Below are 12,546 nucleotides of genomic sequence, written 5' to 3'. Positions count from 1 at the left end.
TAAAAATATTTTAAGCTGTATTTAACAGGTTAATTTAAAATATGGCATCAGACATACAAGGCATACTGAACATGGCTGCCTGCCTACAGAATCACTAGGTATTATAAAAAAAATGCATAGATAACTGAAGGGTTGCTAGAACATCAACTAAAACAGTAGCAATTACTCAAACACACGTATGGCATACATACATTTTTGGCCATGGTAAAAGTGTCTTAATATATGTTTAACAAAAGGTACCGGGCTTTGCAATATTAGGTTCTGATTTTGCAAACACCTGGGTGTGTTTATTTTTTTGGAAAATAAGAAGTTCTACTGCAACAGAAGGGCCAAATGTATTCAGACCATTTGGCACACTGCTTAAATATTTGCAAAATCAACAGCATTTTGGTAACACAAAACTCAAAACATATATTGGCAAGTGACTACAGCTTTTCAAATACCTGTCTTCTCCTTCAGCCCTTCCTGCAGCTGCACATTTTGCTAGTGAAAGCTAACTACATGTTCTAGCCTTGACAACACGGACGTGTAAAGATTCTTCACCCAGGTTCTTACCTTGACACTGCTGTTTCCTAAGTGGTGGTTTAGTTTAAACACGGAGTCTGTATCTCTCCTGCGGAGACTCAGCACTGTGTAGATACAACTACCACACTGGATTATACCGTTTAAAATTCTTTGTAGAACAGCTGCAAATCCAAATCCTAAATGGGGTGGGTTTGCCTCCTCTCACCTCCAGCTTTCTCTGTCTGCTTGGCATTACCTGTCATCTGCACGGCCAAGTAGCCAACTGGATCAAATTCAGAGACGTGGGTGATTTCTCTAAGTTTCTTCACATTAGGCTGATCTGAGTTCTCTTCCAACTGTACGAACAATAGATGTGGTCCAAAGGAGGCAGCAGGAAAGGAAAGAATTGCTCCACTGCCATGGGTGCAGAATCCCTGTCATACAGACATCAGAGGAGGATCAGCTCCTCCAGTTAGATGGCCGTAGTTGCATAGCTAGCCTTCACCTACCCCTGCTCATACCTCAGGCTGGCTTTACTTTAATAGTTCTACATTTTCCATGCGGAAATGTCTTGAACCATCGTTCTTTCCTCCTTTATTCTCAATTGGCTTTGCCCAGGTGTTGCTGTTGATTTCTTCCAATAAGAAAAAAAAATAACATTCTTTGTTTATAACAATCTAGTATAGTAAAATAAAAAGTTCTTCTAAAAACAACATTGACAACGTTCTTTTAGAATTACATTATGACCAAATTTACAGACTTAGGAGACAGATACAGTTTGGAACATACCTATAAATGGAGGCAAAGCATTTTTAACGCTACTTAAAAATATCTTTAATTTTCCATTTCCAAAGTTTGTACCAATCTGCAGGTCTAAAGAGAAGATGGCAAAGGGAGAAACTAAAGATATGTAACTGCAGTTGAAGATTAGCATGAAGTACAATTTTAAGGGGCAATACTGTGCTGACTTTGTCAGGATCTCCACTAGTGTGTAGATCAAGGCAATTACAGGAGGCCTTTGGAGCAAAAGCATTGAAATTAAGTTGTCCCACCTGAAGCACTGTCCTGTTAGAAAACATCTCTCCCCTTATTTTGTCACAGAGCACTGAAAGTAAAAGAAATTTCATTGAATTGTGCAAATAAAAAATATGATTGTTCTTTTTGTGACACACTAAGTATTCAGCAACAAACTGAGGGGAAGGGGGAGTTGTGCAACCAGATAATTAATCGAACATATAATCAAACACTTATATGGAAAAGGTAGGTAACATTTTAGTCTCTGTAAGAGTTTTAAGACAGTAAAACTACCGATTCTTTCTTATTCCTGGTTGGTATGAGCTCTATGTAGAACAAATTGTATTTTTGATGGATTAACGACAGATTTGGGACAATGAGTTTAACAGCCAACATTTGCATTTGTATGTTTAAAAATGAAAAGCTTCAGTGGGTCACCCTGTACTCAATTACTGAAAACACTCCTGGATTTTTCAGCATTGGTTTGGTATCAAACATGATTCTTCGCTACAACCATAATGTATAAACAGGCGATCAAATGACGCAATGATTCAAAAGCATGTCAGGGAGATGGTGCAGTGATTGCTAGACCAATGCTGACAAACAATTTAAAACTAACAGGTGTAGTTCAGTAAAAAATAAAACTTGGTATTTAATCTACAGTAATTCAACGGCAGCTGATCCTTGGTACCTACTCCAGTGTTGAAAACTGAGCAAAGTGCGGTAGGATTTAAGATTGGTTTGTGGCAAATCCAGCTCGAGACGGTGAACCTATCAACTCTGGCATCATTCATTCCAAGGACTTTAGCATGAGTTCACTGGGAAGGACGTGGCCATATTCTTTTTTTTGTGTGAGTTTTGGTAACGTTCATGTATTTACAGTCAAGCAGACCTTCCATTGCTCATGGTGTAACTCACTGACAGCAAAAAATTATTCATGCTTCTTTTCGTATCACACGATGGTGGCAAGAACGAGAGAACATGCTTGTCTAACATTGTTTTGATAAGGATAAATTCTCTGAAGACAAAGCATCAGCAATTTGAAATGGAAGGCCAAACATTGTCAGTTCATTTTCCTTAGTGTAGCTACTGTTATCTGCAGTTAAATGTTAGGAGAATCTTCTCCCTTACGCAGCTAGGGCATCTCAGTGACGGGGCGTTTCTGTTTCAAAGTGTCAATGAGGGACAACACTCCTCTTTTCACATTAGTTGTAACTCTTCTCGTCACCGAATCTGCAGGAGGTGGGGGTGGCCGGACTTTCTGTGAAGGTGGTCTGGCTACTAAGCACTTCTGATACCGTAACTGCAACAGAGCAAAAGCATTCTGCAATCCTCATTGTATCCAATACTTTCAGAGCATTTAGAATACATTTTTAATACTTTCCCACGAAATACAGTCAAACCTCCACTTTGACAAACAGCCCTACCGAAGTCAATGGGACGTGGGTCTGTCAGTCTCTTCTTCAGCACGTGACAGATGTGCTATACTAAGTCATAGGAACAACCCTTTGAAAATTGAAAAATAAGTTTCCTGGATTCATCTATTCTTGAACAAGGATTATTTTTCAGTGCATTGTCACTGCATTGTATAACACAGCTGGGAGCACAGTGCAGCATTAGATAACTTCAGTAACAAAGGAAGAGATCGCTACCTTACACGGGTGTTGCAGAAACATCGGTGGAGGTAAGATGTTAACGGGGCGTTGCTCACTAAATTGACATTTCAAACTCATTAAATAGATCAGAATCCCAATGCGTGTGTTCTTTCTATCTCAGAAAATTAATATAATTGCAAATTTGGAAATACATTTATTGAGGTAGTGGAAAATCTAAGTACTGTTAGGTGCCTTTTCAAGGTCACTTACCATACAAGCAGCCTGAACAGCTTCTGATACGTTGCCTGCATTTGGCTCACACCAAAAAACATGGCACTCAAAATGCTGGTTTCCTGTATCCATAATGAAGGCAAATGTGTGAACATCCTTGCCTACTCCCATGAAGGACAGGAACCGTACACGACATTCCACCATGATTTCCTCTTCATTCTGGTTATGAATGAAATGACTGTGCGTTACTATGGGATATTCTACAGAACTTTACTTCCAACTTTAGGTTGAAAAAATGGGGAGGGAACACTGATGGAGTTCCTTTTATCTATCTACGTATACCCAGTGTCCAAAGGCCTGTGCTGGATCTCCCCTTCTTGGCTATCAGCAGAGCACAAGGGCTTTGAGCATCAGCACTGAGCACCTTGTGCATTTTAAGTACTGCAAGTTTAAAACTGATGTGGCAATTTCGTGAAGAATGTATGGCTCTTGTGACTTCAAAGACATTCCCTTATCACTGGTGTGTAGAAATGTTGCTTTAGGACCTCATCAACAGATGTAGATAAAAGGACAGGATGTGAAACAAATTGTAGTATTACCTTTGGCTTCCATACCAAGAATAAAGAATAAAGTAGGATTGCTACTTAGGGCTTACCCTGCAATATTTTAGGCTCAAAACTTCTAAAACGGGTAACACTGAGTTTGTTTTAAGTATCTAACGAATACTTATATTTCTGAGGATATGCTTGGAATGGTAAATAAAGCCAAAGCTGACACAAGCAGTAACAGCCTCTGTAAAACAGAGATGTGTGCAGACTCACAGCCCTGGAAAGAAATAAAATGCAAAATAAGCAAATGAATTCTAGTAAAAACAAATACTTTCTTCTAGAGCTTATATGTTCCTGGTTTTCAACACTCATGTTAAACATGTTTTAAATAAGACAGTCTGCCTTACTCTTTCGTTGATGACTGTGACAGTAGCGTCAGCAACATTCATGGTAACTGGCATCCAGTCCTCCCTGCTAGAGGAAGCCATCAGACTTTCGATAGCACTGTTCAGAGTATCCATCCCTGAAACGGAAGAAAATGTGTGTAAGTGAACAGTAACAATTTTGTTTGCACATAGTAGTACAGAAAGCACATTGTTTTGGAATCATTAAAAACAATTTGATGATGGGTTGTGAAGTTAGTTTTCTTCATCTGCAAAAGCAAAACAGGTGCCTCTGGCTTAGAAAAAATGGGATAGCATCATGTTTAGCTGCTGCACCACTTCAGTTCTCCAAAGCCCTTCTCATTAGTAGAAGAGCTCATATTCAGAGAAAGCACTAGAAAGAAAATGCTTTCTTAGCAGCTCCCAAAATACCCTGGTTGCAAAACACACACGTGAAGCGTTGAACACTAGATGTCTTCATGTCTGGCTGTTATGACTGAAGTTCAAGAATTGCTACCCTTTGAAAATCATACATTTACACTTGGAGAGACAGAATCCAGCCCTTAGAGTTTATGGGAGTTACCTTTGAAGTCAGAAGTAACAGTGGTACATACCCACAGGTTTAGCTACAGGCAGCATGCCCAGGTACTGGACGTGGAACTTCTGCACCAGTTCTGTCTTTGGTGTTGGGAAATCTACTACATGGGAACAAAAATTTCTGTTTATCACTACTCACAGCTGGGAAAAAGACTTTTATTTCATCAATAACATAAAATATTTTACCAAGTCATTATACTCTGAAGGTATTGCATTGATTAAAACAAATCTACACTTCCTCTGACAAGAATAATGCCAAATAATTTCTAAGCGAATTAGAATGTTGCATCATCTAATTCTTCACTTCAATTCTTCTTCATCTACACTAAAAATAGGGTCACATTATATTGCTGACATATTAAAAAAAACACAGAGAATATAAATGAATGCACCTCTGAGACATACAGACCCGAGTTTCACTGCATAACCATATAAAGTCTGGAAACTGTTTTAACCATCCCTGTTAATGTGTTAAACACAGGCTACAAGTAATCAATACTTCTGTCTGAGCAGAAAATTACACAAGTTGATGGATTAAGAGTAAGGCATTTAGTGTGAACTGGTGGATCTAAAAGCATGTATTTTTCTGTAAGCTAATACATAGTACATTTGTTCTCATGGAATACCTTCAAAACAGCAGCTATTCAGCTACAACTAACAAAGGCATGCAAAGGCAACTTTCTTTTACCACGCAGTAGAGTGTGCAGAAGACCCTTAGGTTGGATGACAACCCACTTGCACCTCTTGCCTTGGAAGTTGCTAAAACTGATGATAAAACCTAGGGGGAGGAGTCCTACAGCCCCTCTGAATCCATGCGATTAACTGGAGCATAGTCTGCTTTTAGGGCATATTTGGCCAATTTGTGCAGTCTATAGTCAAGAGTATTTTGATGCGAGCAGGATATACATGCAAGTAGCCACAAGTAAGATTTTGTGTTTGCAAAATTCGTATTTTGGAATGCACAAGCTGTTATGACTGCATTACTATAAACACGACCAAGAATTAGAAATGTCTAATACAATACAGCTTACCAGAGAGAGCAGTTAAGACAGGATTACACTCTCCATGCATTTTGGTCAAAAGCAGCAGCAGAAATGAAACATATCTAAAATAGCACAATCCCAAGGATTTGAGCTGTAATGTATAGTACCTTGCAGAGGAACATCAAGGGTGACGTTACTCCTCTCTTGTAGTGAGCTGCAAGCCATAGCTTTAGCATTCTTCCGTTCAGCCATAATCTGAATAAGACAGTGATAACATGACATTTTTTTCAAAAATGTAGTACAGTAGTAACTCCAGGTATAACTTTACTCCTATTCCAGAAATTACTCCCTCATTCCAGAAATTAGTCAGGAATTACATAACTAAACAGGTTATACTTTGTAAAGAACTTTAATTTGCTGCCAGTTTATTCACCATTCTTCACCTACATCAAGAGCTTAAGAGACACCCGAGCCTAGGTGAGAGACAAATGGAAGAGAAAAAAAAAAAAACATAGCCATTTTTATCAACAGAAAAATTGCAGGGAGGAGTAACAGAGCAAGAAATATAAATATTTAATGTACAAAGAAGTGTGTTCATTATTTATGTTCCTCACTGATCTATCTTCTGCTACATGTCATTTTTTCCTCCATTTTTATGTTTCTTCTGGACTTAAAAATCCCATGCAAAATGCAACATGTTCCTCCCCAAAACGTGTACTACTAGCACTAGACGAAAACACTTCAAAACAGGCACTTTGGACGATTATTTCCTAAAAACGTATGACTGAGGAGGGACCCAGGGAAGCTAAGGGAGTTTTTCCAAAGCTCATGTATGAAACCTTTTTATCTGCTTCTTTACACTGATGACTATTAATTATAATTAAGCTATAGAGATAACCAGTGTTCCAGCAGATGACACTTGGTCTGAAGATACTTCTGGCAAATTGCTTTTTTTTTTTTTTCCTTCTAGATTTCATATTTGGAAGTATTTTCTGTTACAGGGACATATGACAGTACTCCCCACGAGGACGAAAAATGATACACACTAGCTTAGGGATAAGCCCTAACTCAGCAAAGAGGTCCAGATTGCCAGAGAGCACATGCCAAGTGCTTGCTGAATCAGATTCTACCTATTGCTGAACTACGAAGGAACAGGCTCTGCCCAGCAGCACAATCCTATTTCATTCCGTGTTACACTTAGCTACGGCTGGAAACGCTCAGTTGCTCTCTGATCCCAAATTATTGCTGGGAGCTTTATGTCACAATTACACACGTGACAGCGCTGCTGCCCCGCTGACAGCACAGTCAGATACCCCTGCGTATCGCCGCCGTGGCAATCCTAGCTGCTGTGCTGACTGGGTAGAAGCAGCTGTGGCAGGGCCCACGTAGCGCTTTTTTCCCTGCTAGACTTGCTAGAAACACCTGCGAGAACCGAGAGCTGGAGAAGGACAAGGGACACAGCAGGTCCAGGCTTCCCCAGGCTCAGCCCCTGCGGCTCCCTGCCAGATCCGAGCATGTCCCCAGGCAGCTTCACACACCAGCAGGACGACCTGCTGCTGCTGCCTCGGGCAAACCCTGCTGCCCGGAAGGTCACGGTGATATACACAGTGTAAATTTGCACTTTGTTGGGGTGAAACATCACAGATTCAGTAGCCATGTCTGCAGCGTTGCAAAAATTAAAACTTTTTAGACTATACAGCTGGCTACAGGGAGGAACTTGACACCCCTGACCTTCATTCACTAACGCGAAGACAAAATGTAAAAAGCAAACAAGCACAGGCATAAAATAAATCAGCACAATTTTAAAACCCAAGGGTTTAATAATGAGCTTTTCTGGAAGAGCCGTGACTCATGAGGAGGGACAAGTTACACAGGGAGAACTGATCGTGTTCTTCTGTCCCCACTGTCCCCTCTTCCTCTGGTGCAATCTGACATGTTTTAAGGAAAAACAAAATGAGCAGCGTAATATAGCCTCAAGTTCACCACAGCTCGATAAGAGAATTAAAAATAGTTTCAAGCAGTCTGGTATAAGTTTCTTGCTATAAAGCCTTTCAAACAGATTTTCCTGCTGTAAAGGACGTGCTGCCCTAACACTGCATGAAATGACCATACAGAGGACACTTGTGAGCTGACCATTCAAGAAAACCAAAATTAGTAACCAGGGAATGGTGGCAGATATGTAAGGTGAAATGACTGAAGAGCACAGCCCTCTCCAGTATTACAGACTGTACTACTACAGGAACCAAGATCCTTCATTTATTTGTAACTACAGTAGCTTAGCTCCCTCCTTCTCACTGATTTTTATTTTTTTTTTTAATTCACAGAATCACAGAATCATTTAGGTTGGGAGACCTCCAAGATCACCTAGCCCTACCTACGACCTAACACTAACAAGTCCTCCATTAAACCGTATCACTAAGCTCTACATCTGAACGTCTACATCTACATCTAAGCTCTAACTGAGCAGCATCATGTTAGCAACTGTTTTCATGCTTGAAGAATACCATTCAAACAAGGCCTGATACGAAGTTTCATATCACCATTTCTCATTCATTGAAACTGCACGTTCTTTTTCCATTTTGAACCTACATCTTTTTTTACTCAAGAACATTTTCAGTCTGTATACGCATTTGTCAAATCAAAAGCAAATATTACCCTCAGCTCTGAATGCTCACCCTTCCACTACTCCCATTCGTGTTCTTTCCTTCAGAAATTCTCTACACCATTTCCTATTGCCAGAGATAAAAACTAAACCAACAGTGCGTAAGATCACTGATCATACATGTATTATGCCCAGGGACCTCTCAACAGACTAATGCAGTTGACTTTAAATCCACTTGCCTTTGAACAGATTTCGTGTAAACTTGTGGCGATGGCTTTTGCTGGTGTGTCACATCGAAACACATGACATTTCAGAATTCTTGTGTCTTTGTCTCTTGCCACATAAGCAAAGTCTCTGCACAGACAAAACAAATTAACACGTTAGAAACAGTAGTACCTGCAGAACATTAAGTCCTGCTTTAATTTAACAAGTGTTATGTCTCAGCTGCCAGAGAATAAAGCATGCCTTAGACAAAGCAGATATACAAAATTAATAAATTGCATACCCCTAAAACATGGCTAAGGTTTCATGCTTAACCTATATAATTAAAGAGCTCATTACAGTTTCATAACACTGGCAATTTATTGAACTTACAACCTGTAATTCCAACTGCATTTGTAAATACACAGAAAAATTTACTCAAATATTTTATTGAAGACAAAGGAGAGGAGAGTTGCAGAATAAGACAGAAAAGAAAACACACAAAGCTCTTAAATGATAGAAAAGCTGAGAAACAGCATACAGCATCCTAGGTAGAGAACAATGTATTTCAAAGGACTGTATAAAGTGTTTAAAATATGCAGATAATAATTAGAGATCTGGTTGCATAAGGGAGATGTGAACCTGCTGAGCTTTGCTCACACTAATTGGCCTAAATTTCTGACCTTATTTTTTCAAAAGTTAAATAAGGATGCCCTACAAAAGAGATTTTTTGTACTGTACCAACCAGTCACCACAACACGGTATAGCTGTCTAATATGGGGGACAGAAATGCTTACTTGTTTTCAGGCTGTTTAAGAGTTTGAGCTCTTATGAAGAAGTCAAAGTGTGACAATGGTGTAAAGAAAGCACTGGGTTTTATAATACATTCACATTTTTTGGCTACCAAGTTCAGGGCTGCCCCTGCTCTGAGAGCCCATCACCATGGCCCCGTGTTACTTATTTGCCTTCACGACCCTCCTAGGCCAAAGACATCCATTAACCCCTTCCCAGGGGGTGCCTGAAGCTGGGTCCGCAGCATGGGAAGGCATGCAAGCCAGGCAAAGCCAGGCTTCTTCCCAACACTTCTTGCTACCTAGCCATCTTTGTTCCGTACCAGACACTGCACTCCCTGGTTTTGCACCTCTGCTTTTTCATGTCCTCTGAGCAGCCACCACCCCATCCTACTTTGTGACCCTCGTGCTGTCTGCAGATTTCTTTGGGACTTGGCCTCTCTATCAGAGTGATGGTGAGTAGCTAACTGGAACTAAACCTGGCCAGGGAAGCTGGAGCCCCCAGCAGCCTGTTACACCCAAAGCCTCTTTTCACTGCATTTCCTCTTTACATATAACCAATTGCCAGCAATACCCTAACTGGTGAAGAAATAGGAGGGATATCCCACGTGGACAAAAAGAAACATAACGTCCCTTCCCTCCTAAACCATGTGATCTGTAATATAGGAATATTTCAGACTTTAGTAAAGTTTGTAGATATCCCTAGCAGGGTTCAACTCAGCATGAATTGCCAATTTCTTCATTCCCTCTAGAAGCTAATTGAGTTGAAGATGTTTGTCCTGAAGTAATCAGGGAAAACCAGAGACTGTGGTTTAGTCCAGTGTAATAGTCCCGGAAGGTGCTGTCTGTTAAGGAGGATGCCTGGAGCTTTCCTAGCTCCAGCCTCACGCTTGAGTACCTCAGCCACAACCCGCAAGAGCCTCCCAGCACCTTCTTCCCTCGCGCTGCACTGCAAGCTCACTGAGACGCTGAGTGTCCTGGAAAACGACGATGCTTCTTTGCTTCTCTGCACGTGTGCCAAGCCTCGCTTTAAAAGGGTTTCCTTCCTCCTAGCTGAATGGTTCAAAAGCAAAATGAAGATTCCCAGCTGGAATCACGTGCACGACAAACTTGCTGGCAGTGACCATCGCTGCAGGCTAACGAAGATGCACAGACGGGCAGCCTGCCGCACACACCTCACTGCTGGAACAAGCTTACTCTTTCAGAGGGCAGACGTAACAGCTGAAACCAGTGTTCACATTAACTTAAATAGCACTGAAAGTCATCTGTGGTACCATTAGTTACATGGCTATTTATTACCATTTACGAGCATTAACCTCAAATCAGTAATATTCCTTCGAGGAGGACACGTAAATGAGTGATTTATGTGTTCCTTTACAAGATGATCCCAGGAGCAGCAGCCTGGGTTGTTTTGCTGAGTTGCTCGTGCTGTGCAACCCACTTAAAGAAGCAGCAACCTGCCCAGCCCCCGGAGCGCTGTGCGGTGCCAGGATCAGACAAAGCCATCACCTCCGAGGGGCTGCACAAATGCCGAAGATAACTCGCACCTTCTGGTAGCCAGAAAGCTATCAGAAACACATCATTATTGAAAAAAAAGATGGGACAAAGCCACCAAAGCAAGTCACGGGGGCTCGGAAGACGTAACGCATTGCCAGCAACTCAAGTTTTAACAGCCTCAGAAACTGACTGTGACTGCCGCTACCAACTACCCAGCTCAGCAGCAGGACACCAGGCCAGGCAGGGCTCTGCCGCTGTGCCACCCAGCCCCTGATGGGTTTTGCAGACCAGCCCCCGCAGCCACATGAAATCTCACCCCGCAGAGGGTTTCTCTGAGGCCCAGAATCAGCTGTGAGGATTTCAGGCCTTAAGGGAGTCTGTACAGTAACACTACATGCATTTAGTCAGCACCTCACCTCCCAGTGAAATGCTCCAAGCACTGCAGAGGTAAAAATGAGCTGAACGATGAAAACGGTGTTAAATTAAAGACTGAGTTCTGTCAGGATCAAAGACAAGATTTCGGTCATGAAGAACAACACTCACAACTGCGCCCTGGAAGTGGGAAACACCTTAGGTGAGAGTATTTTCAACAGACTTTTAAAGGGAGAGGCAGGGACTGGGGGCAGCCCACTGAGCCTCGCTTCTCTCACAAGCATAAATTCACTTTTCTGACCAAAGGAGAGCAGTGTGGAAGGAGGACAGCGCTGGCACTTAATGAGCACATACGCTTTGCAAGGAGAGAAGCAGAGGTGGCATTTCTCTGTCCCTAGAAGCCTAACTGCAGCCAAGGGACCAAGTCGCCTCATTTGGGGCGAGGGCAGGGCGAAGGGGCCCGGTGAGGGTTACGCACATGCTGCCTGCAGCGGGACACGCCGGGTGACAAGGAGGCTCGCCTCCCTCTCTGATCCTGTTGTCCCTGTGACAGGAGGATGACAGCAGTCCTGACGAGAGCTCTGCGCTTGCCAAAGGGCAAATACTGCCCACAAAAATGCTCTTTTTAGTCAAAACGCAATGCTTTCATTTTCTGACAGAGCTGGTAGCAACCCCAGGTCACCTAACACTCTCCACCACGGACTTCTTGAAGAAGTGTTAATGCCTCTCTGCTCTTTGGCCTAGGAAGCCCCCTAAGCTGTGAGAAACATCTTTTCTTTGTCCTGTGAAATCCCACTCACGCTCTGTCAACCTGAAGAAGCGCGAAAAGCAGCACTTCCCGACGTGGATGCTGCCGGTGGGTGCCGGGATGGAGCTGCCAGGAGGGCCCTGGCCCCCCCGGCTCAGGAAACGCGGCCTCCACACAAACACTTCTCACAAGCATCTCCCGACTCCGGCGTTTGGTCCTGCTGCTTCTGTAAATATTTGTGTGTGTAACAGCATGCATGTGCGAACACGGCGGTATGAAATTACAGCACCATTAGGGCAGCGAGTGAACCACCAGCTAGTACATCAATTTTGACTGAGCTAATAAAGCCTGCAGAGCGGTGTTTCAGGCGCACACACCAGTGTTTCACTTTAAGTACCTGAACAGCTTGAACAAAGTAAATCAGCTAATTACATATGGTAATTGTGAATATGCATAAACCTTTAGATGATCAGGGCCCAC

The 12,546-nt window shown here is 42.1% G+C and overlaps 1 protein-coding gene across 24 annotated transcripts in view; it reads right to left on the bottom strand.

Annotated features, from left to right (window-relative positions):
* Window positions 1–1,313: 1,313 nt before the first annotated feature.
* Window positions 1,314–12,546, bottom strand: part of APBB2 (amyloid beta precursor protein binding family B member 2) — a 171,255-nt gene continuing 160,022 nt past the window's right edge. For 22 of the 24 annotated variants that reach the window (XM_083833255.1, XM_083833250.1, XM_083833248.1 and 19 more), the window contains 6 exons: window positions 8,697–8,811; window positions 6,023–6,110; window positions 4,890–4,973; window positions 4,300–4,415; window positions 3,384–3,563; window positions 1,314–2,821 (listed from right to left, as the gene is read on the bottom strand). In XM_083833255.1, the coding sequence (XP_083689381.1) occupies window positions 2,654–2,821; window positions 3,384–3,563; window positions 4,300–4,415; window positions 4,890–4,973; window positions 6,023–6,110; window positions 8,697–8,811 (751 nt within the window). In that variant the 3' untranslated portion in view covers window positions 1,314–2,653. The remainder of the gene's footprint in view (window positions 2,822–3,383; window positions 3,564–4,299; window positions 4,416–4,889; window positions 4,974–6,022; window positions 6,111–8,696; window positions 8,812–12,546) is intronic. The other 2 variants (XM_083833240.1, XM_083833246.1) reach the window with 1 other exon arrangement.

The sequence above is a fragment of the Anser anser genome (assembly GCF_964211835.1).
Source record: "Anser anser genome assembly, chromosome: 4".
NCBI classification, from domain to species: domain Eukaryota; kingdom Metazoa; phylum Chordata; class Aves; order Anseriformes; family Anatidae; genus Anser; species Anser anser.
This window is presented reverse-complemented; position numbering and strand designations above follow the sequence as displayed.